The sequence below is a fragment of the Motacilla alba genome, unplaced genomic scaffold, assembly GCF_015832195.1.
Source record: "Motacilla alba alba isolate MOTALB_02 unplaced genomic scaffold, Motacilla_alba_V1.0_pri HiC_scaffold_34, whole genome shotgun sequence".
NCBI classification, from domain to species: Eukaryota; Metazoa; Chordata; class Aves; order Passeriformes; family Motacillidae; genus Motacilla; species Motacilla alba.
The window spans coordinates 942,543-968,015 of NW_024037436.1; the positions used below are offsets into that span (position 1 = coordinate 942,543).

General features: G+C 52.1%; 1 protein-coding gene across 1 annotated transcript; it reads right to left on the reverse strand.

Moving 5' to 3' along the window:
* Position 1: 1 nt before the first annotated feature.
* On the reverse strand, positions 2–23,986 carry LOC119696552 (gamma-aminobutyric acid type B receptor subunit 1-like; the record flags this gene model as incomplete). Its single annotated transcript, XM_038126295.1, has 7 exons — positions 23,867–23,986; positions 19,866–19,959; positions 18,916–19,119; positions 14,358–14,546; positions 7,413–7,430; positions 4,689–4,849; positions 2–154 (listed from the first exon to the last, which is right to left on the reverse strand). Coding segments are annotated over exons 2-7 (819 nt in total), but the record flags the coding sequence as incomplete, so codon positions are not given.
* Positions 23,987–25,473: the final 1,487 nt, after the last annotated feature.

Consider the following 25,473-nt stretch of genomic DNA (forward strand, 5'->3'; position numbering starts at 1 on the left):
AGTTCCGGCCCGGTTCCGACCCAAAAACCCCAAAAATGGCCCAAAAAAATGCCCCAAAATGGCCCCAAAAACCCCAAAATTCGTGGTTGGACCTCAAAATCCAAGATGGCGCCAGGTGGGACCATGAGAGCTTGGTGGCCTGGCCGGGGTCACACTGAGGGGACAATCGGGGACGATCCCGGTTCAACCAGTTCCGGCCCAAAAATCCAAAAAATTGCCCCAAAAAATGCCCCAAAAAAGCCCCAAAAATGGCTCCAAAAATGGCTCCAAAATGACCCAAAAATGACCTAAAAATGACCCCAAAAATCCCCAAAAATGACCCTAAAAATGACCCCCAAAAACCCCATTTACAATCCCAAAAAAATCCCACTTTCAATCCCCCAAAAAATTCAATTTTTTAACCCAAAAAATCCCATTTTTAACCCCATTTTCAACCCCAAAAAATCCCATTTTTAACCCCATTTTCAACCCTAAAAACTCCCATTTTTCACCCCAAAATATCCCCAAAAAATCCCATTTTTCAACCCATTTCACCCCAAAAAAACCCCATTTTTCACCCCCAAAAAACCCCATTTTTCACCCCCCGAAAAATCCCATTTTTAACCCCAAAATATCCCAAAAAAATCCCATTTTTAACCTCAAAAAATTCCAAAAAACCCCCAAAAAACCCCATTTTTCGCCCCAAAGAATCCCATTTTCACCCCCAAAAAAACCCCATTTTTCAACCCCATTTTCACCCCAAAAAATCCCATTTTTCACCCCAAAAATTCCCATTTTCCCCCCCCCGTTCCGAAGGAAAAATCCCATCAAGAATTCGGGGCACGGAAAGGAGCCCCCCCCCCCCAACCCCCCCGTCGCCATGGCAACGCGCGGTGGCGTCCCCCCGTCGCCATGGCAACGCTCGGCAGCATTGCCCCGTCGCCATGGCAACGCTCAGCAGCACGCCCCCCCGTCGCCATGGCAACGCTCAGCGGCATTCCCCCCTCCCCTCTCCCCGTTGCCATGGCAACGCTCAGCGGCATTCCCCCCTCCCCTCTCCCCGTTGCCATGGTGACCGGTGGGGGGGGGGGGGAAGGGGGATTTTAGGGGGGTTTGGGACGGCCAAAAATTCAGGGAAAATTGGGGTTTTTTGGGGAAAATTTTGGGGTTTTTGGGGCGAAACTTGCGGGGAATTTTGGGGGGGGAATTTGGGGTTTTTTGGGGAGAAATTTGGGGGTTGTCGGGGGGGAAATTTTGGGGGTTTTTGGGGGTAAATTGGGATTTTTTAAGGAGAAAATTGAGATTTTTTGGGGGGGAATTGGGATTTTTAGAGGAAAATTCGGGGTTTTGGGGGGAAAAAATGGGGATTTTTGGGGGGAAAATGTGGATTTTTTGGGCTGGAAATTTGGGGGTTTTAGGCGGGAAGATATTGGGGTTTTGAGGGGAAAAATGGGGATTTTTTTGGGGAAATTTTGGGGAATTTTGGGGGAAAGTTGGGACTTTTGGGGAGAAAATTTTGGGGGTTTTGGGGGGAAAAATGGGGATTTTTTTGGGGGAAAATGTGGGGTTTTGGGGGGAAAATGGGGATTTGGGGGGGGAATTTTGGGGGAAAATTTTGGGGTTTTAGGGCAAAAATTGGGATTTTTTTGGGAAAAAAATTGGGGTTTTGGGGGAACATTTTGAGGTTTTTGGGGGAACATTTTGGGGTTTTTTGGGGGAAAATTTTGGGGTTTTTTGGGGGGGAAAATGGGGATTTTGGGGCCCCATATCCCGGCCCCAATCCCAAATTCCTGCCCTAAATCCCGACCCCATTACTGAGCTCGTGCCCTAAATCCCATCCCCGTCACCCCAAAACTGATCCCAAAGTCACCCCAAACCTGACCCCAAACTCACCCCAATCCCAAACCTGACCCCAATCCCATCCCAGTGACCCCAAAACCGACCCCAAAACTCACCCCAGTGACCCCAAACTGACCCCAATCCCAAACCTGACCCCAAATTCACCCCAATGACCCCAAACTCACCCCAACCCCAAACCTGACCCCAATTCCATCCTGGTGACCCCAAACCTGACCCCAAACTGACCCAAATGACCCCAAACTCACCCCAAACTCACCCCAAATTCACCCCAAACCTGACCCCAAACTCACCCCAAACCCAAAACTGATCCCAAACTCACCCCAAACCTGACCCCAATCCCAAACCTGACCCCAGACTGACCCCAATGACCCCAAACTGACCCCAATCCCAAAACTGACCCCAAATCCATCCCAGTGACCCCAAAACTGACCCCAAACTGACCCCAATGCCAAACCTGACCCCAAACCTGACCCCAATCCCATCCCAGTGACCCCAAACTGACCCCAAACCTGACCCCAAACTCACCCCAAACCCAAACCCAAACCTGACCCCAAACTGACCCCAAAGACCCCAAACTGACCCCAAAACTGATCCCAAACTCACCCCAACCCCAACCCCAAACCTGACCCCAAACTGACCCCAAACGCAAACCTGACCCCAAACTGACCCCAATCCGAAACCTGACCCCAAACTGACCCTGAACCCAAACCTGACCCCAAAACTGACCCCAAACTCACCCCAAACCCCAAACTGACCCCAAAACTGATCCCAAACTCACCCCAAACCTGACCCCAACCCCAAACCTGACCCCAAACTGACCCCAGTGACCCCAAACTGACCCCAATCCCATCCCAGTGACCCCAAACTCACCCCAAACTCACCCCAATCCCAAACCTGACCACAAACCTGACCCCAAACTCACCCCAAAATAACCCAAATCCCAAACCTGACCGCAAACTCACCCCAATCCCAAACGTGACCCCAAACTGACCCTGAACCCAAACCTGACCCCAAAACTGACCCCAAACTCACCCCAAACCCCAAACTGACCCCAAAACTGATCCCAAACTCACCCCAAACCTGACCCCAATCCCAAACCTGACCCCAAACTGACCCCAAAATCACCCCAAACCTGACCCAAATGACCCCAAACTCACCCCAAACCCCAAACTGACCCCAAAACTGATCCCAAACTCACCCCAAACTGACCCCAACCCCAAAACTGACCCCAAACGTGACCCCAAAATCACCCCAAAATCACCCCAAACCTGACCCCAATTCCATCCCAGTGACCCCAAAACTGACCCCAAACCTGACCCCAAACACAAACCTGACCCCAAACTGACCCCAGTGACCCCAAACTGACCCCAACCCCAAACCTGACCCCAAATCCCAAATCCTGACCCCAAATCCGGGTCCAATCCCAAACCTTGACCCCAAAACCCCAAAATCCCACATTCTGGCCCCAAAACCCCCTCACCTCGCAGTCACAGCAGACGAGTCTCAGCTCACAGCCGGGCAGGACGTCCCGGCACGCGTTGATGTTCTCCAGAACCATCCCAACCCCAGTTCCTGACCCCAAATCCCCCATTTTTCACCCCAAAACTCCAAATTTTGCCCCAAAAACCCCAAATTTTGACCCAAAATCCCCCGATTTTGCCCCAAAACCCCTCACCTTGCTGTCGTAGTGGATGAGCTTGAGCTCGTAGTCGGGCAGGATGTCCCGTCTCTCGTTGACGTCCTCCAACCCCAAGTTTTGACCTCAAACCCCCAAATTTTGTCCCCGAAACTCCAAATTTCGACGCAAAAATACCCAAATTTTGCCCCAAAATCCCCAAGTTTTGCCCCAAAAGGCCTGACCTTGCTGTCGTAGTGGATGAGCTTGAGCTCGTAGTCGGGCAGGATGTCCCGTCTCTCGTTGACGTCCTCCAAACCCAAACTTCTGACCCCAAACTCCCAAATTTCATCACCAAATCTCCAAATTTCAACGCAAAAATCCCAAATTTTGACCTAAAATCCCCACATTTTGACCCAAAATCCCCAAGTTTTGCCCCAAAACCCCTCACCTTGCTGTCGTAGTGGATGAGCTTGAGCTCGTAGTCGGGCAGGATGTCGCGGCGCTCGTTGACGTCCTCCAACCCAAACTTCTGACCCCAAATCCTCCAATTTTTGACCCCAAATCCCCCGTTTTTCACCCCAAATCCCCAAATTTTGACCTAAAATCCCCACATTTTGACCCAAAATCCCCAAGTTTTGCCCCAAAACCCCTCACCTTGCTGTCGTAGTGGATGAGCTTGAGCTCGTAGTCGGGCAGGATGTCCCGGCGCTCGTTGACGTCCTCCAAACCCAAACTTCTGACCCCAAACCCTCCAAATCTCGACCTCAAACTCCCAAATTTCGACGCAAAAATCCCCAAATTTTGACCCAAAATCCCCAAATTTTGCCCCAAAATCCCCCAAGTTTTGCCCCAAAAGCCCTCACCTTGCTGTCGTAGTGGATGAGCTTGAGCTCGTAGTCGGGCAGGATGTCCCGGCACTCGTTGACGTCCTCCAACCCAAACTTCTGACCCCAAACTCCCAAATTTCATCACCAAATCTCCAAATTTCAACGCAAAAATCCCAAATTTTGCCCCAAAATCCCCAAGTTTTGCCCCAAAACCCCTCACCTTGCTGTCGTAGCGGATGAGCTTGAGCTCGTAGTCGGGCAGGATGTTGCGTCTCTCGTTGATGTCCTCCAACCCCAAGTTTTGACCTCAAACTCGCAAATTTTGTCCCCGAAACTCCAAATTTTGACCCAAAATCCCCAAATTTTGCCCCAAAATCCCCAAGTTTTGCCCCAAAATCCCTCACCTTGCTGTCGTAGTGGATGAGCTTGAGCTCGTAGTCGGGCAGGATGTCGCGGCGCTCGTTGATGTCCTCCAGGGCCATCCTGACGGCCGGCAGGCACGCCTGTCCCCCCGGCCAGCCGCCGGACATGGGGAAGAGCGCCCCCACGTGGACGGCCTTCTTGCCTAGAGCGGACACCGGCGTGCGCCCCAAAAGCGACCCCAAAAGCGACCCCAAAAGGGCGGCCAGGAGCCGCGGGGCGGCCGCCGCCCTCGGGGCAGCCATGGTTTATTCCAGGAGGGGCATGGTTGATTTATTTTGGGGTTTTTTTGGGGGGTTTTTGGGGGTTTTTTGGGGTTTTTTTGGGGTTTTTTTTTGGTGGGGTTTTGGAAGGGGTGGGGGAGGGGAGGCGGTGACGTCAGGAGGGGGAGGGGAGAGGGGGAGGGGGGGTTTGAGGGGGGTTTGGGATTTGGGGGATTTGGGGGAATTTGGGGGGAAAAAGGGGGGAAAAAGGGGGAAAAAGAGGGGGAAGAAAGGGGGGAAAATGGGGGGAAAATGGGAAAAAATGGGGGAAAATATGAGGGGAAAATGGGGAAAAATGAGGAATAAAATGGGGGGAAATAGGAGGAAAAAATGAGGAAAAAATGGGAAAAATGAGGAATAAAAAGGGGGAAAATGAGGAGTAAAAGGGGGGAAAATATGAGGAAAAATCAGGGAAAAATTGGGGGAAATGAGAGGGAAAAATGGGGAAAAATGGGGGAAAATGAGGGGAAAATGAGAGGGAAAAAAGGAGGAAAAATGGGGAAAAATTAGGAATAAAAGGGGAAAAATGAGGAATAAAAGGGGGGAAAATATGAGGGAAAATGGGGGAAAATGAGGGGAAAATGAGAGGGAAAAATGGGGGAAAATGAGGAATAAAATGGGGAAAAATATGAGGAAAAATCAGGAAAAATGGGGGAAAATGAGAGGGAAAAAATGGGGAAAAATCAGGAATAAAATGGGGGAAATTGAGGAATAAAAGGGGGGAAAATGAGGAATAAAAGGGGGGAAAAATAAGGATAAAATGGGGGGAAACGGGAAATTATTGGGATGGGGAAAGGGAATTATTGGGGGGAATTAAGGGAGAAAGAGGGGGAAATTTTGGGAGGAAGAGGGAAAAAATTAGGGGGAAATGGGGAAAAATCGGGATAAAATGGGAAAAATCGGGATAAAATGGGAAAAAATGGGGATAAAATGGGAAAAATCGGGATGAAGAGGGGAAAAGTGGGGGAAATCGGGGGAAAATGGGGGTGAGGAGGGGAAAAATGGGGAAAAATGGGGATAAAATGGGAAAAATTGGGATGAGGAGGGGAAAAATGGGGGGAAATCGGGATAAAATCGGGATAAAATGGGAAAAAATCGGGATAAGATGGGAAAAATCGGGATGAGGAGGGGAAAAGTGGGGGGAAATCGGGATAAAATCGGGATAAAATGGGAAAAATCGGGGAAAAAATCGGGATGAGGAGGGGAAAAAATGGGGGGAAATCGGGAAAAAATCGGGATGAGGAGGGGAAAAAATGGGAAAAAATCGGGGGAAAATGGGAAAAATCGGGAAAAAATCGGGATGAGGAGGGGGAAAATCGGGAAAAGGGGTGGAAAAATCGGGAAAAAAGGGGGAAAAAATCGGGGAAAATGGAGAAATGGGGGAAAAAAAGCGGGATCGGAAAAGGAGGGGAGGGAGGGGAGGGGAGAGGGTCGGGGGGAGGGGAGGGAGAGGGACGGAAAATCCCAAAAAAATGGGAAAAAAAATGGAGAAAAGGGCGGAGGGGGGGGGAGGGGAGGGGGAAATTCGGGAATTCGGGGCGGAGAATCCGGCGGGGAAGGAGCCGGGGATGAGGAGGAGGAGGAGGAGGAGGAGGAGGAAGGCTGGGAAATGGAGGAAGGCTGGGAGGAGGAGGAGGAGGATGGAGAGAGGGAGGGGGAGGAGGAAGAGGAGGAGAAGGAGGAGGGAGAGAGGGAGGGGGAGGGGGAGGAGGAAGAGGAGGAGCGAGGAAGGCTGGGAGGAGGAGGAGGAGGAAGGCTGGGAAATGGAGGAAGGCTGGGAGGAGGAGGAGGAGGAGGGAGATGGGGGAGGAGGAGGAGGGAGGGAGGAAGGCTTGGGAGGAGGAGGGGGGAGGAAGGCTGGGAAATGGAGGAGGAAGAGGAGGAAGGCTGGGAGGAGGAAGAGGAGGGGGGAGGAAGGCTGGGAAATGGAGGAGGAGGAGGAGGAGGAGGAGGAGGAGGAGGAGGAGGAGGAGGAGGAGGAGGAGGAAGGCTGGGAGGAGGATGAGGAGGAGGGAGATGGGGGGAGGAGGAGGAGCGAGGAAGGCTTGGGAGGAGGAGGGGGGAGGAAGGCTGGGAAATGGAGGAGGAAGAGGAAGATGAAGGCTGGGAGGAGGAGGAGGAGGAGGAAGGCTGGGAAATGGAGGAGGAGGAGGAGGAAGGCTGGGAGGAGGAGGAGGAGGAGGAAGGCTGGGAAATGGAGGAGGGGGAGGAGGAAGATGAAGGCTGGGAGGAGGAGGAGGGAGATGGGGGGAGGAGGAAGAGGAGGAGCGAGGAAGGCTGGGAGGAGGAGGAGGAGGAGGAGGGGGGAGGAAGGCTGGGAGGGAGGAGGAGGAGGAGGAGGAGGGAGAAGGGGAGGAAGAGGAGGGGGAGGGGCCCTGGGGCGGTTTTGGGGTCCCCACCCCCCCCCCATAAGGGAAGGGAAATTGGGGGAGGGGCGAGACTCACCTGAGAGGGGGCGATGAGCTGTGGGGGGGAGGGGAAACTGAGTCACGCAGAGAGACCCCGAAAACCCAGAAATTCCCCCCCCAAAAAAATCCCAGAATTTTCCCCCAAAAATTCCCAGAAATTCCCCCCAAAATTCCCAGAAATTCCCAAAAAATCCCCCCAAAAATATCCCAGAAATAACCCCCAAAAAATCCCAGAAATCCCCCCAAAAATCCCCCCAAAATCCCAGAAACCCCAAAAAAAACCAAATCCCAGAAATCCCCCAAAAATCCCAGAAATCCCCCAAAAACCCCAGAAATTCCCCCCAAAATAATTCCAGAAATTCCCCCCAAAAAATATCCCAGAAATTTCCCCCCAAAAATCCCAGAAATCCTCCCCAAAAAATCCCAGAATTTTCCCCCCAAAAAAATTCCCAGAAATTCCCCCCAAAAAACCCCAGAAATTCCCCCCAAAATAATTCCAGAAATTCCCCCCAAAAAATATCCCAGAAATTCCCCCCAAAATAATTCCAGAAATTCCCCCAAAAAATATCCCAGAAATTTCCCCCCAAAAATCCCAGAAATCCCCCCCAAAAAATCCCAGAATTTTCCCCCCAAAAAAATTCCCAGAAATTCCCCCCAAAAAACCCCAGAAATTCCCCCCAAAATAATTCCAGAAATTCCCCCCAAAAAATATCCCAGAAATTCCCCAAAAAAAATCCCAGAAATCCCCAACAAATATCCCAGAAATCCCAAAAATCCCCGCCAAAAAATCCCCAAAATCCCCAAAAAAATCCGAAAAATCTCCCCCCAAAAATCCCAGGGAATTCCTCCCAAAGGGAAACTAAGTCACGCAGAGAGACCCCAAAAATCCCCCCCAAAAAATCCCAGAAATTTCCCCCAAAATATCCCAGAAATTCCCCCAAAAATCCCCCCAAAAAATATCCCAGAAATCCCCAAAAAATATCCCAGAAATCCCCAAAATCCCCCCCAAAAAATCCCAAAAATCCCCCCCAAAAAATCCCAGGGAATTCCTCCCAAAGGGAAACTGAGTCACGCAGAGAGACCCCAAAAATCCCCCCCAAAAAATCCCTGAGGGGAAACTGAGTCACACGGAGACCCCGCCCCAAAAAACCCCAAGAACCTTCGCGGAAACCCCAAACCCCACAAACACCCCAAAACCTCAAACCCCAAAACCCCAAAACCCCAAAACCCCAAAAACCTCAAAACCTCAAACCCCAAAACCCCAAAACCAACCCCAAAAACCTCAAAACCTCAAACCCCAAAACCCCAAACCCCCAAAACCCCAAAACCAACCCCAAAAACCTCAAAACCTCAAACCCCAAAACCAACCCCAAAAACCCCAAAACCAACCCCAAAAAAACCCAAACCCCAAAAACCCCAAAACCAACCCCAAAAACCTCAAAACCTCAAACCCCAAAACCCCAAAACCAACCCCAAAAACCTCAAAACCTCAAACCCCAAAACCCCAAAACCAACCCCAAAAACCTCAAAACCTCAAACCCCAAAACCTCAAACCCCACAAACACCCCAAAACCTCAAACTCCAAAACCCCAAAACCAACCCCAAAAACCTCAAAATCAACCCTAAAAAACCCCAAACCCCAAAAACCCCAAAACCAACCCCAAAAACCCCAAAACCTCAAACCCCAAAACCCCAAAACCAACCCCAAAAACCCCAAAACCAACCCCAAAAAACCCCAAACCCCAAAAACCCCAAAACCAACCCCAAAAACCCCAAAACCTCAAACCCCAAAACCCCAAAACCAACCCTAAAAAACCCCAAACCCCAAAAACCCCAAAACCAACCCCAAAAACCTCAAAACCTCAAACCCCAAAACCTCAAACCCCAAAAACCACAAAATCAACCCCAAAAAACCCCAAACCCCAAAAACCCCAAAACCAACCCCAAAAACCTCAAAACCTCAAACCCCAAAACCTCAAACCCCAAAAACCCCAAAACCAACCCCAAAACCTCAAACCCCAAAACCCCAAACCCCAAAACCCCAAAACCAACCCCAAAAACCTCAAAACCTCAAACCCCAAAACCTCAAACCCCAAAACCCCAAAACCAACCCCAAAAAACCCCCCCAAACCCCAAAAACCCCAAAACCAACCCCAAAAAACCCCAAACCCCAAAAACCCCAAAACCAACCCCAAAAACCTCAAACCCCAAAACCCCAAACCCCAAAACCCCAAAACCAACCCCAAAAACCTCAAAACCTCAAACCCCAAAACCTCAAACCCCAAAACCCCAAAACCAACCCCAAAAACCTCAAAACCTCAAACCCCAAAACCCCAAACCCCAAAAACCCCAAAACCAACCCCAAAAACCTCAAAACCTCAAACCCCAAAACCAACCCCAAAAACCCCAAAACCAACCCCAAAAAAACCCAAACCCCAAAAACCCCAAAACCAACCCCAAAAACCTCAAAACCTCAAACCCCAAAACCCCAAAACCAACCCCAAAAACCCCAAAACCAACCCCAAAAAACCCCAAACCCCAAAAACCCCAAAACCAACCCCAAAAACCCCAAAACCTCAAACCCCAAAACCCCAAAACCAACCCTAAAAAACCCCAAACCCCAAAAACCCCAAAACCAACCCCAAAAACCTCAAAACCTCAAACCCCAAAACCTCAAACCCCAAAAACCACAAAATCAACCCCAAAAAACCCCAAACCCCAAAAACCCCAAAACCAACCCCAAAAACCTCAAAACCTCAAACCCCAAAACCTCAAACCCCAAAAACCCCAAAACCAACCCCAAAACCTCAAACCCCAAAACCCCAAACCCCAAAACCCCAAAACCAACCCCAAAAACCTCAAAACCTCAAACCCCAAAACCTCAAACCCCAAAACCCCAAAACCAACCCCAAAAAACCCCAAACCCCAAAAACCCCAAAACCAACCCCAAAAAACCCCAAACCCCAAAAACCCCAAAACCAACCCCAAAAACCTCAAACCCCAAAACCCCAAACCCCAAAACCCCAAAACCAACCCCAAAAACCTCAAAACCTCAAACCCCAAAACCTCAAACCCCAAAACCCCAAAACCAACCCCAAAAACCTCAAAACCTCAAACCCCAAAACCTCAAACCCCAAAAACCCCAAAACCTCAAACCCCAAAAACCCCAAAACCAACCCCAAAACCTCAAAACCTCAAACCCCAAAACCAACCCCAGAAACCTCAAACCACAAACCGCAAAACCCCAAAACCAACCCCAAAAAACCCCAAACCCCAAAAACCCCAAAACCAACCCCAAAAAACCCCAAACCCCAAAAACCCCAAAACCAACCCCAAAAACCTCAAACCCCAAAACCCCAAACCCCAAAACCCCAAAACCAACCCCAAAAACCTCAAAACCTCAAACCCCAAAACCTCAAACCCCAAAACCCCAAAACCAACCCCAAAAACCTCAAAACCTCAAACCCCAAAACCTCAAACCCCAAAAACCCCAAAACCTCAAACCCCAAAAACCCCAAAACCAACCCCAAAAACCTCAAAACCTCAAACCCCAAAACCAACCCCAGAAACCTCAAACCACAAACCGCAAAACCCCAAAACCAACCCCAAAAAACCCCAAACCCCAAAAACCCCAAAACCAACCCCAAAAACCTCAAAACCTCAAACCCCAAAACCTCAAACCTCAAAACCCCAAAACCAACCCCAAAAACCTCAAAACCTCAAACCCCAAAACCAACCCCAAAAACCTCAAAACCTCAAACCCCAAAACCTCAAACCCCAAAACCCCAAAACCAACCCCAAAAACCTCAAAACCTCAAACCCCAAAACCTCAAAGCCCAAAAACCCCAAAACCAACCCCAAAAAACCCCAAACCCCAAAAACCCCAAAACCCCAAAACCAACCCCAAAAAACCCCAAACCCCAAAAACCCCAAAACCAACCCCAAAAACCTCAAAACCTCAAACCCCAAAACCCCAAACCCCAAAAACCTCAAAACCTCAAACCCCAAAAACCTCAAAACCTCAAACCCCAAAACCCCAAAACCAACCCCAAAAACCTCAAAACCTCAAACCCCAAAACCTCAAACCCCAAAAACCCCAAAACCAACCCCAAAAACCTCAAAACCTCAAACCCCAAAACCAACCCCAAAAACCTCAAACCCCAAACCCCAAAACCCCAAAACCAACCCCAAAAAACCCAAAAACCCAAAAACCCCAAAACCCCAAATCCTAACTCCAAGAACGCCCCAAGAACCCAAACCCCAACTCCAAGAACATCCCAAGAACCTTCTCAGAAGATCCCAAAAACCCCAAAACCCCATCAAAACCCCAAAACCCCAAACCCCAACTCCAGGAACACCACAAGAACCTTCTCAGAAGATCCCAAAAACCCCAAAACCCCATCAAAACCCCAAAACCCCAAACCCCAACTCCAGGAACACCACAAGGACCTTCTCAGAAGATCCCAAAAACCCCATAAAAACCCCAAAACCCCAAATCCTAACTCCATGAACACCACAAGAACCCAAACCCCAACTCCAAGACCACCCCAAGAACCTTCTCAGAAGATCCCAAAAACCCCAAAAACTCCATAAAAACCCCAAAACCCCAAACCCCAACACCAAGACCACCCCAAGAACCTTCTCAGAAGATCCCAAAAACCCCAAAACCCCACAAAAACCCCAAAACCCCAAACCCCAACTCCAGGAACGCCCCAAGAACCCAAACCCCAACTCCAAGAACACCTTCTCAGATGATCCCAAAAACCCCAAAACCCCCCAAAAACCACAAAACCCCAAACCCCAACACCAAGAAGACCCCAAGAACCTTCTCAGAAGATCCCAAGAACCCCATAAAAACCCCATAAAAACCCCAAAAAGCCATAAAAACCCAAAAAACCCAAACCCCAACACCAGGAACACCCCAAGAACCCAAACCCCAACTCCAAGAACCTTCTCAGAAGATCCCAAAACCCCCAAAACCCCATAAAAACCCCATAAAAACCCCAAACCCCAACTCCAAGACCACCCCAAGAACCTTCTCAGAAGATCCCAAAACCCCAAACCCCAACTCCAGGAACACCACAAGTACCCAAACCCCAACTCCAAGACCACCCCAAGGACCTTCTCAGAAGATCCCAAAAACCCCAAAACCCCATAAAAAACCCCAAAACCCCAAACCCCAACTCCAGGAACACCACAAGGACCTTCTCAGAAGATCCCAAAACCCCATAAAAACCCCATAAAAACCCCAAAACCCCAAACCCCAACACCAAGAAGACCCCAAGAACCTTCTCAGAAGATTCCAAAACCCCATAAAAACCCCAAAACCCCAAATCCTAACTCCATGAACACCACAAGAACCCAAACCCCAACTCCAGGAACACCACAAGAACCTTCTCAGAAGATCCCAAAAACCCCAAAACCCCCCAAAAACCACAAAACCCCAAACCCCAACACCGAGACCAGCCCAAGGACCTTCTCAGATGATCCCAAAAACCCCAAAACCCCATAAAAAACCCCAAAACCCCAAACCCCAACTCCAAGACCACCCCAAGGACCTTCTCAGAAGATCCCAAGAACCCCATAAAAACCCCATAAAAACCCCAAAAAGCCATAAAAACCCAAAAAACCCAAACCCCAACACCAGGAACACCCCAAGAACCCAAACCCCAACTCCAAGAACCTTCTCAGAAGATCCCAAAACCCCCAAAAACCCCATAAAAACCTCAAACCCCAACACCAAGAAGACCCCAAGGACCTTCTCAGAAGATCCCAAGAACCCCCAAAACCCCATAAAAACCCCAAAACCCCATAAAAACCCCAAACCCCAACTCCAAGACCACCCCAAGACCCTTCTCAGAAGATCCCAAAAACCCCAAAACCCCACAAAAACCACAAAACCCCAAACCCCAACACCGAGACCACCCCAAGAACCTTCTCAGAAGATCCCAAAAACCCCAAAACCCCATCAAAACCCCAAAACCCCAAACCCCAACACCAAGAAGACCCCAAGAACCTTCTCAGAAGATCCCAAAAACCCCATAAAAACCCCATAAAAACCCCATAAAGCCATAAAAACCCAAAAAACCCAAACCCCAACACCAAGAAGACCCCAAGAACCTTCTCAGAAGATCCCAAGAACCCCAAAACCCCACAAAAACCCCAAAACCCCAAACCCCAACTCCAGGAACACCACAAGAACCCAAACCCCAACTCCAAGAACATCCCAAGGACCTTCTTAGATGATCCCAAGAACCCCCAAAACCCCATAAAAACCCCAAACCCCAACACCAAGACCACCCCAAGGACCTTCTCAGAAGATCCCAAGAACCCCATAAAAACCCCATAAAAACCCCAAAACCCCAAACCCCAACTCCAGGAACACCCCAAGGACCTTCTCAGATGATCCCAAAAACCCCAAAACCCCCCAAAAACCACAAAACCCCAAACCCCAACACCGAGACCAGCCCAAGAACCTTCTCAGAAGATCCCAAACCCCATAAAAACCCCATAAAAACCCCAAAAAGCCATAAAAACCCAAAAAACCCAAACCCCAACACCAAGAAGACCCCAAGGACCTTCTCAGAAGATCCCAAAAACCCCAAAACCCCACAAAAACCCCAAAACCCCAAATCCCAACACCAGGAACACCCCAAGAACCCAAACCCCAACTCCAAGAACCTTCTCAGAAGATCCCAAAACCCCCCAAAACCCCATAAAAACCCCAAACCCCAACACCAAGAAGACCCCAAGGACCTTCTCAGAAGATCCCAAAAACCCCAAAACCCCCCAAAAACCACAAAACCCCAAACCCCAACACCGAGACCACCCCAAGAACCTTCTCAGAAGATCCCAAAACCCCCCAAAACCCCATAAAAACCCCAAAACCCCAAACCCCAACACCAAGAAGACCCCAAGGACCTTCTCAGAAGATCCCAAGAACCCCAAAACCCCCCAAAAGCCCCGGCAGCGCGGCACTGACGCAGGCACTGGGGCTTGGGCTCGCTCCAGCGGCCGCTCTTGGTGCAGTCGCTGCGCGCGGCGCCCAGCAGGCGGAAGCCGGGCTGGCAGGAGAACCTGGCCCAGGTGCCCTCCACCGGGACCCTCTCCATGGCCCCCGTGGCCACCTGGCCGTTCTCCAGGCTCAGGTGCGCCTTGGGACACGTCCGCACTGCGGGGACAACGGGGAGACGGGTCGGGGGGGTGGACACGGGGTGGTGGCCCCAAAATGGACGTCGGTGGCCTCAAAATGGACGTTGGTGACCCCAAAATCAACGTGGGGTGGTGGCCTCAAAATGGACGTGGGGTGGTGGCCCCAAAGTGGATGTTGGGTGGTGGCCCCAAAATGGACGTTGGGTGGTGGCCCCAAAATGGATGTTGGTGACCCCAAAATTGACGTTGGTGACCCCAAAATCAATGTGGGGTGGTGGCTCTAGAGGGGACGTTGGTGGTGACCCCAAAATGGACGTGGGGGTGGTGGCCCCAAAATTGACGTTGGTGACCCCCAAAATCAACGTGGGGTGGTGGCTCCAAAGTGGACGTTGGGTGGTGACCCCAAACTGGACGTTGGTGGTGGCCCCAAAGTGGACGTGGAGTGGTGGCTCCAAAATTGATGTTGGTGAACCCCAAAATCAACGTGGGGTGGTGGCCCCAAAATGGACGTTGGTGACCCCAAAATGGATGTGGAGTGGTGGCCCCAAAATGGACGTTGGTGACCCCAAAATCGACGTGGAGTGGTGGCCCCAAAATGGACGTTGGTGACCCCCAAAATGGATGTGGAGTGGTGGCCCCAAAATGGACGTTGGTGGCCTCAAAATGGACGTTGGTGACCCCAAAATCAACGTGGGGTGGTGGCCCCAAAATGGACGTTGGTGACCCCCAAAATGGATGTGGAGTGGTGGCCCCAAAATGGACGTTGGTGGCCTCAAAATGGACGTTGGTGACCCCAAAATCAACGTGGGGTGGTGGCTCTAGAGGGGACGTTGGTGGTGACCCCAAAATGGACGTGGGGGTGGTGGCCCCAAAATTGACGTTGGTGACCCCAAAATCAATGTGGGGTGGTGGCCCCAAAATTGACGTTGGTGACCTCCAAAATCCATGTGGGGTGGTGGCTCCAAAGTGGACATTGGGGTGGTGGCCCCAAAATGGACGTTGGTGACCCCAAAATCAAAGTGGGGTGGTGGCCCCAAAATGGACGTTGGTGGCCTCAAAATGGACGTTGGTGACCCCCAAAATCAACGTGGGGTGGTGGCCCCAAAATGGACGGTGGTGGCCTCAAAATGGACGTTGGTGACCCCAAAATCAACGTGGGGTGGTGGCCTCAAAATGGACGTGGGGTGGTGGCCCCAAAGTGGATGTTGGGTGGTGGCCCCAAAATGGACGTTGGGTGGTGGCCCCAAAATTGATATTGGTGAACCCCAAAATGGACGTTTGGTGGTGACCCCAAAGTGGACGTTGGGTGGTGGCCCCAAAATTGACAGTGGTGACCTCAAAGTGGATGTTGGTGGTGGCCCCAAAATGGACGTGGGGTGGTGGCCCCAAAATGGATGTCAGGGTGGTGGCCCCAAAATTGACGTTGGTGAACCCCAAAATCAACGTGGGGTGGTGGCCCCAAAATGGACGTTGGTGACCCCAAAATCAACGTGGGGTGGTGGCTCCAAAGTGGACGTTGGGTGGTGACCCCAAACTGGACGTTGGTGGTGGCCCCAAAGTGGACGTGGAGTGGTGGCTCCAAAATTGAGGTTGGTGAACCCCAAAATCAACGTGGGGTGGTGGCCCCAAAATGGACATTGGTGACCCCAAAATGGATGTGGGGTGGTGGCCCCAAAATTGACGTTGGTGACCCCCAAAATCAATGTGGGGTGGTGGCCCCAAAATGGACGTTGGTGGCCTCAAAATGGACGTTGGTGACCCCAAAATCAACGTGGGGTGGTGGCCTCAAAATGGACGTGGGGTGGTGGCCCCAAAGTGGATGTTGGGTGGTGGCCCCAAAATGGACGTTGGTGACCCCAAAATGGATGTGGGGTGGTGGCCCCAAAATGGACATTGGTGAACCCCAAAATCAACGTGGGGTGGTGGCCCCAAAGTGGACATTGGGGTGGTGGCCCCAAAATGGACGTTGGTGACCCCAAAATGGACGTGGAGTGGTGGCCCCAAAATGGACGTTGAAGGTGGCCCCAAAATGGATGTCAGGGTGGTGGCCCCAAAATTGACGTTGGTGACCCCAAAATGGACGTGGAGTGGTGGCCCCAAAATGGACATTGGTGACCCCAAAATCAACGTGGGGTGGTGGCCCCGAAATCAGCATTGGGTGATGGCCCCGAAATTGACGTTGGTGAACCCAAAATGGACGTGGGGTGGTGGCCCCAAAATTGATGTTGGTGAACCCCAAAATGGACGTTGGGTGGTGGCCCCAAAATGGACGTTGGTGAGCCCAAAATCAACGTGGGGTGGTGGCCCCAAAATGGGTCACCAAACGGCCAAAATTGGTGGCCCCAAAATGGACATTCGGTGGTGGCTCCAAAGTGGACGAGGACGGGATGGAGACGTTGATGGGATGGGGACGTTGATGGGATGGGGACAAGATGGTGACATTGATGGGATGGTGACAATGATGGGATGGTGACGTTGATGGGACGGTGCCAAGATGGAGACGTTGATGGGATGGGGACAAGATGGAGACATTGATCGGATGGTGACAATGATAGGATGGGGACATTGATGGGATGGTGACAATGATGGGATGGGGACAAGATGGAGACGTTGATGCGATGGTGACAATGATGGGATGAGGACCTTCATGGGATGGTGACAATGATGGGATGGGGACAAGATGGTGACATTGATAAGATGAGAACTTTTATGGGATGGCGACGCTGATGGGATGGTGACAATGATGGGATGGTGACAATGATGGGATGGGGACAAGATGGAGACGTTGATGCGATGGTGACAATGATGGGATGAGGACCTTCATGAGATGGTGACAATGATGGGATGGGGACAAGATGGTGACATTGATGGGATGGTGACAATGATGAGAAGAAGATAAGATGGAGGTGACAATGATGGAAGGAAGATGGAGATGACAATGGGATGGTGACCAAGACCCCGAGTGACATCTCGGTGGCACTCACGGCAGCGGCTGGGGTGGCCCATGGCCGTCCAGGTGCCGTCGCGCCGGCACTTGCGCACCTTGGGCCCCATGATGGGTGGGGACAGTGACAGAATGGGGACAACGATGAGGCGGTGACAAGATGGGGACGTTGATGGGATGGGGACATTGATGGGATGGTGACATTGATGGGACAGAGCCAAGATGGTGACATTGATGGGATGGTGACGTTGATGGGATGGTGATGTTGATGGGATGAGGACCTTCATGGGATGGTGACAATGATGGGATGGGGACATTGATGGGACGGTGCCAAGATGGAGATGTTGATGGGATGGCGACGTTGATGAGATGGTGAGAAGATGGTGACATTGATGGGATGGTGACATTGATGGGATGGTGACAATGATGGGACGGAGCCAAGATGGAGACGTTGATGGGATGATGACAATGATGGGATGGTGACAATGATGGGATGGTGACAATGATGGGATGGGGACAAGATTGAGACGTTGATGGGATGGTGACGTTGATGAGATGGTGCCAAGATGGAGACATTGATGGGATGGGGACAATGACGGGATGGAGACAAGATGGTGACATTGAGAGGATGGTGACAACAATGGGATGAAGATAAGATGGAGATGCTGATAGGATGGTGACCAAGACCCCGAGTGACATCTTGGTGGCACTCACGGCAGCGGCTGGGGTGGCCCATGGCCGTCCAGGTGCCGTCGCGCCGGCACTTGCGCGCCTTGGGCCCCACGATGGGCGGGGACAGTGACAGAATGGGGACAACGAGGAGGCGGTGACAAGATGGGGACGTTGATGGGATGGGGACAATGATGGGATGGTGACATTGATGGGATGGGGACAAGATGGAGATGATGATGAGATGGTGACAATGATGGGATGGTGGCATTATTGGGATGGTGCCAAGATGGAGACGTTGATGGGATGGGGACATTGATGGAATGAGGACCTTCATGGGATGGTGACAATGATGGGATGGGGACAAGATGGTGACATTGATAAGATGAGAACTTTTATGGGATGGCGACGTTGATGGCATGGTGACAATGACGGGATGGAGACAAGATGGAGACGTTGATGGGATGGGGACATTGATGGGATGGTGACAATGATGGGATGGTGACAATGATGGGACGGAGCCAAGATGGAGACGTTGATGGGATGGTGACATTGATGGGATGGGGACCTTCATGAGATGGTGACAATGATGGGATGGGGACATTCATGGGACGGAGCCAAGATGGTGACATTGATGGGATGGGGACATTGATGGGATGGTGACAATGACGGGATGGAGACAAGATGGAGACGCTGATGGGATGAGAACCTCTTTGGGATGGAACACTGATAGGATGGTGACCAAGACCCCGAGTGACATCTCGGTGGCACTCACGGCAGCGGCTGGGGTGGCCCATGGCCGTCCAGGTGCCGTCGCGCTGGCACTTGCGCACCTTGGGCCCCACGATCTCGCGCTCGGGCCGGCACACGTACTCGATCTCGTAGTCGAAGGGCAGGAACCGGACGCTCCGAACCTCGTCCGGCGTCAGCCCCCGGTAGCGGATGCCGCCGTCCCGCGGAGGGTGGATGATCTGGCAGCCTGGGGGACACCGACAAACGGCGTTTGGGGACAAAAGTTTGGGATTTGGGATGGAGATTTGGGGTTGGAGATGGAAATATGGGGTTGGGGACACCAAAAAACGTGGGGTTGAGGATGGAGTTATGGGGTTGGAGATGGAGTTATGGGGTTGGGGGTGGAGTTATGGGGTTGAGGACACCAAAAAACGTGGGGTTGACCCCAAAAATTTGGGATTTGGGGTTGGGGACACTAAAAAACGTGGGATTTGGGACACCAAAAAATGTGGGATTGGGGACACCAAAAAAACGTGGGGTTGGGGACAAAAATAAGGGGTTGGGGACGAAAATGTGGGGTTGGGGATGGAGCTACGGGGTTGGGGACACCAAAAAACGTGGGGTGGACCCCAAGAATTTGGGATTTGGGATGGAAATTTGGGGTTGGAGATGAAAATATGGGGTTGGGGACACCAAAAAACGTGGGGTTGACCCCAAAAATTTGGGATTTGGGGTTGAAGACAATAAAAAACGTGGGATTTGGGGACACCAAAAGATGTGGGATTGGGGACACCAAAAAATGTGGGGTTGGAGATGGAATTATGGGGTTGGGGATGGAGTTATGGGGTTGGGGACACCAAAAAACGTGGGCTTGACCCCAAAAAATTTGGGATTTGGGGTTGGGAACACCAAAAAAGTTGGGATTGACCCCAAAAATTTGGGATTGTCCCAAAAAATTCGGGATTGACCCCAAAAATTTGGGACTCGGGGTACCTTCGGTGAGGTTGACGTGGACGGCGGCGCGAGCGGAGCTGGAGAGGAGCAGCAGCAGCAGAGGGGACAGCGGGGACAGCGACGGCGGTGGCATCTGGGGACACCCCAAAAGTGACACTGACCCCACTGGGGACACCCCAAAAGTGACACAGATCCCACTGGGGACACCCCAAAAGTGACACAGACCCCACTGGGGACACCCCAAAAGTGACACTGATCCTATAGGGGACAGATCCTATAGGGGACACCCCAAAAGTGACACAGACCCCACTGGGGACACCCCAAAAGTGACACAGAGCCCACTGGGGACACCCCAAATGTGACACAGAGCCCATTGGGGACACCCCAAAAGTGACACAGACCCCACTGGGGACACCCCAAAAGTGATACAGACCCCATTGGGGACACCCCAAAAGTGACACAAATCCCATTGGGGACACCCCAAAAGTGACACAGACCCCACTGGGGACACCCCAAAAGTGACACAGACCCCATTGGGGACACCCCAAAAGTGACACAGACCCCACTGGGGACACCCCAAAAGTGACACTGTCCCTATAGGGGACACCCCAAAAGTGACACTGACCCCACTGGGGACACCCCAAAAGTGACACTGATCCTATAAGGGACAGATCCTATAGGGGACACCCCAAAAGTGACACGGACCCCATTGGGGACACCCCAAAAGTGACACTGACCCCACTGGGGACACCCCAAAAGTGACACAGATCCCATTGGGGACACCCCAAAAGTGACACAGACCCCACTGGGGACACCCCAAAAGTGACACAGATGCCACTGGGGACACCCCAAAAGTGACACAGATCCCACTGGGGACACACCAAAAGTGACACAGACGCCATTGGGGACACCCCAAAAGTGACACAAATCCCACTGGGGACACCCCAAAAGTGACACTGATCCTATAAGGGACAGATCCTATAGGGGACACCCCAAAAGTGACACTGACCCCATTGGGGACACCCCAAATGTGACACAGAGCCCATTGGGGACACCCCAAAAGTGACACAAAGCCCACTGGGGACACCCCAAAAGTGACACAGAGCCCATTGGGGACACCCCAAAAGTGACACAAAGCCCACTGGGGACACCCCAAAAGTGACACTGACCCCATGGGGGACACCCCAAAAGTGACACAGATCCCATTGGGGACACCCCAAAAGTGACACAGATCCCACTGGGGACACCCCAAAAGTGACACAGATCCTATAGGGGACACCCCAAAAGTGACACAGAGCCCATTGGGGACACCCCAAAAGTGACAATGTCCCTATAGGGGACACCCCAAAAGTGACACAGAGCCCACTGGGGACACCCCAAAAGTGACACAGACCCCACTGGGGACACCCCAAAAGTGACACTGATCCTATAGGGGACAGATCCTATAGGGGACACCCCAAAAGTGACACTGACCCCATTGGGGACACCCCAAAAGTGACACAGACCCCATTGGGGACACCCCAAAAGTGACACTGATCCCACTGGGGACACCCCAAAAGTGACACGGACCCCATTGGGGACACCCCAAAAGTGACACTGACCCCATTGGGGACACCCCAAAAGTGACACAGAGCCCACTGGGGACACCCCAAAAGTGACACAGACCCCATTGGGGACACCCCAAAAGTGACAATGTCCCTATAGGGGACACCCCAAAAGTGACACAGAGCCCACTGGGGACACCCCAAAAGTGACACTGATCCCATTGGGGACACCCCAAAAGTGACACTGACCCCATTGGGGACACCCCAAAAGTGACACAGATGCCATTGGGGACACCCCAAAAGTGACACTGATCCCATTGGGGACACCCCAAAAGTGACACTGATCCCATTGGGGACACCCCAAAAGTGACACTGACCCCACTGGGGACACCCCAAAAGTGACACTGACCCCACTGGGGACACCCCAAAAGTGACACTGACCCCACTGGGGACACCCCAAAAGTGACACAGATCCTATTGGGGACACCCCAAAAGTGACACAGATCCCACTGGGGACACCCCAAAAGTGACACAGACCCCACTGGGGACACCCCAAAAGTGACACATACCCCACTGGGGACACCCCAAAAGTGACACTGTCCCTATAGGGGACACCCCAAAAGTGACACTGACCCCATTGGGGACACCCCAAAAGTGACACAGATCCCATTGGGACACCCCAAAAGTGACACAGATCCCATTGGGGACACCCCAAAAGTGACACAGACCCCATTGGGGACACCCCAAAAGTGACACAGACCCCATTGGGACACCCCAAAAGTGACACAGACCCCATTGGGGACACCCCAAAAGTGACACAGACCCCATTGGGGACACCCCAAAAGTGACACTGTCCCTATAGGGGACACCCCAAAAGTGACACAGATCCCACTGGGGACACCCCAAAAGTGACACAGATCCCATTGGGGACACCCCAAAAGTGACACTGTCCCTATAGGGGACACCCCAAAAGTGACACTGACCCCACTGGGGACACCCCAAAAGTGACACTGATCCTATAAGGGACAGATCCTATAGGGGACACCCCAAAAGTGACACTGACCCCATTGGGGACACCCCAAAAGTGACACAGACCCCACTGGGGACACCCCAAAAGTGACACAGACCCCATTGGGGACACCCCAAAAGTGACACAGACCCCATTGGGGACACCCCAAAAGTGACACTGACCCCATTGGGGACACCCCAAAAGTGACACAGAGCCCACTGGGGACACCCCAAAAGTGACACTGATCCCACTGGGGACACCCACTAAACGATTATTAATTTTATGCAAATGACTGATTATTAAATAATGAGCTAATAATTAATAATTACGACCACTGAGCCCAGCGTGGGGGAGGGGAAGGATTTGAACCCCTCCCCCACCTCGCCGACCCTTCCCTAATTAATCCTCATTTGCATAATCCTAATTAAACCCCGGTGGGGGAGGGACAGCTGTGAGGCCACGCCCCCCCTTTTGACCACGCCCCCCAAAAGACAAAACCCGGGAAATTTTGGGGGGAGGGGCCAAGAATTGAGGGGGAGGGACCAAGAATTGGGGGAGGGGTCTCACAAATTGGGGGAGGGGTCCCCAAATTGGCCCCTCCCCCATCGGATTTGGGACCCCTCCCCCAATTTCTGCCCCTCCCCCAAATCTGAGACCCCTCCCCCAAATCTGAGACCCCTCCCCCAACTCCAGGACCCCTCCCCCAATTTCAGGCCCCTCCCCCCACTATGGGAGCCCTCCCCCAACTCTGGGACCCCTCCCCAAATTTTTGAGACCCCTCCCCCCAATTCCAGGCCCCTCCCCCAAATCCAAGACCCCTCCCCAAATTTTGAGACCCCTCCCACAATTTTTGCCCCTCCCCAAATTTTTGAGACCCCTCCCCCAAATTCCAGGCCCCTCCCCCCACTCTGAGACCCCTGCCCCAATTCCTGCCCCTCCCCCCACATTTTTGCGACCCCTCCCCCATTTTTACCCCCCCAAAAACCCCAAGACCCCTCCCCCATTTTCCCCCGCCCCTCCCCCAACTTTTGGGACCCCTGCCCCAATTTCTGCCCCTCCCCCAAATTCCAGGCCCCTCCCCCTACTCTAGGACCCCTCCCCAAATATTTGTGACCCCTCCCCCAATTTCCAGGCCCCTCCCCCCACTCTGGGACCCCTCCCCCCAAATTCCAGGCCCCTCCCCCCACTCTGGGACCCCTCCCCCCAAATTCCAGGCCCCTCCCCCCACTCTGAGACCCCTGCCCCAATTCCTGCCCCTCCCCCCAAATTTTTGCGACCCCTCCCCCATTTTTACCCCCCCAAAAACCCCAAGACCCCTCCCCCATTTTCCCCCGCCCCTCCCCCAACTTTTTCGCCCCTCCCCCAATTTTTTCCCACCCCTCCCCCACTCCGAACCCCCCCCCACCCCCCAAATTTTTCCGCGACCCCACCCCCACCCCCCCAAATTAATTCGGGGAGGGGGCGGTGGGGGAGGGGCGCTTCCTTACCTTGCCCGATCTTCCCAAAATTCCAAGAAAAAATAAAAATCCGGGAAAAAAATCCCAAAAAAAATCGGGGTGGGGGGAGGGGATTTTTTTTTTTTTGGGGGGGGGGGTGCGGGATGTTCCCACGGGTGGGGGAGGGGCGCGTGGGGGGGGGGTGCGAAAATGGGGGAGGGGGAGGGGGGGAAAAATCAGGAATAAATAAAATAAATAAATTAAAAAATTCCCGGGATTTAATTTTTTTGGGAATTTTCTGGGGGGGGAGGGGCGGATTTTAAAGGGTGGGGGGGGGATTCCTCCCCCTCTCCCCTCCCCCTCCTCAAATTTTGGGGGGATTTTGGGGGGTCCCGGAGGCTTCGGGAGGGGCCTCGGGCTCGGGAATCACCCGCGGGAGGGGCCCTGGGTGGGTGGGGGAGGGGCGGGGAGGAGGGGGCGGGGCTAAAGAGGGGGAGGGGCGAGGGGAGGGGAAGGGGGAGGGGGCGGAGCCGCCGGGGGGCGGGGTTTGGGGGGGAAATTTGGGGTTTTTTGGGGGGAATTTGGGGTTTTTTGGGGGGAATTTTGGGGTTTCGGGGGGATTTTGGGGTTTTGGTGGGGATTTTTGGGGTTTTTGGGGGGAATTTTGGGGGATTTTGGGGGGATTTGGGGGGATTTTGGGGGGATTTGGTTTTTTTGGGGGGAATTTGGGGTTTTTTGGGGGCATTTTGGGGTTTTAAGGGGGAATTTTGGGGTTTTGGTGGGGATTTTTGGGGTTTGGGGAGGAAAATTTGGGATTTTAGGGGAAAATTTGGGGTTTTGGGGAGGGATTTGGGTTTCTTGGGGGGGAATTTTGGGTTTTTTTTTGGGGTTTTTTGGGGGGGATTTGGGGGGATTTTGGGGTTTTGGGAGGATTTGGGATTTTATGGGGGGATTTTGGGTTTTTTTGGGGGGATTTTGGGGTTTTGAGGGGGAATTTTGGGAGATTTTGGGGTTTTGGGGTGAATTTTGGGGTTTTGGGGAGATTTTGGGTTTTTTCGGGGGGATTTTGGGGTTTTTGGGGGAGTTCTTGGAGGGAAATTTGGGTTTTTGGGGGAATTTTTTGGGTTTTTTTGGGAGATTTTGGGATTTTAAGGGGAATTTTTGGGTTTTGGGGGGGTTTTAGGGGAAATTATGGGGTTTTGGGGGAAATTTTGTGGAATATTTGGGGGGATTTTGGGGTTTTTGGGGGGATTTGGGTTTTTTGGTGGGAATTTTGGGGTCTTTGGGGGGAATTTTGGGGGGAATTTTGGGGGTTTGGGGGGGCAAATTTGGGATTCTGGGGAAATTTTGGGGTTTTTGGGCGGGAAATTTGGGATTTTGGGCGAATTTTGGGGGTTTTGGGGGGGGAATTTGGGCGGTTTTGGGGGGTTTTGGGGTTTTTTTCGGAGATTTTGGGATTTTAAGGGGAATTTTTGGGTTTTTGGGGGTTTTGGGGTTTTTTTTGAGGAGATTTTGGGATTTCGGGGTGAACTTGGGTTTTTCAGGGCGGAATTTTGGGGTTTTTAGGGGGTTTGAGGAGAATTTGGGGATTTTTCAGGGAATTTCGGGGAGAAGCGTTTTGATTTTGGGGGAATTTTTATGTTTGGGGGGAATTTTGG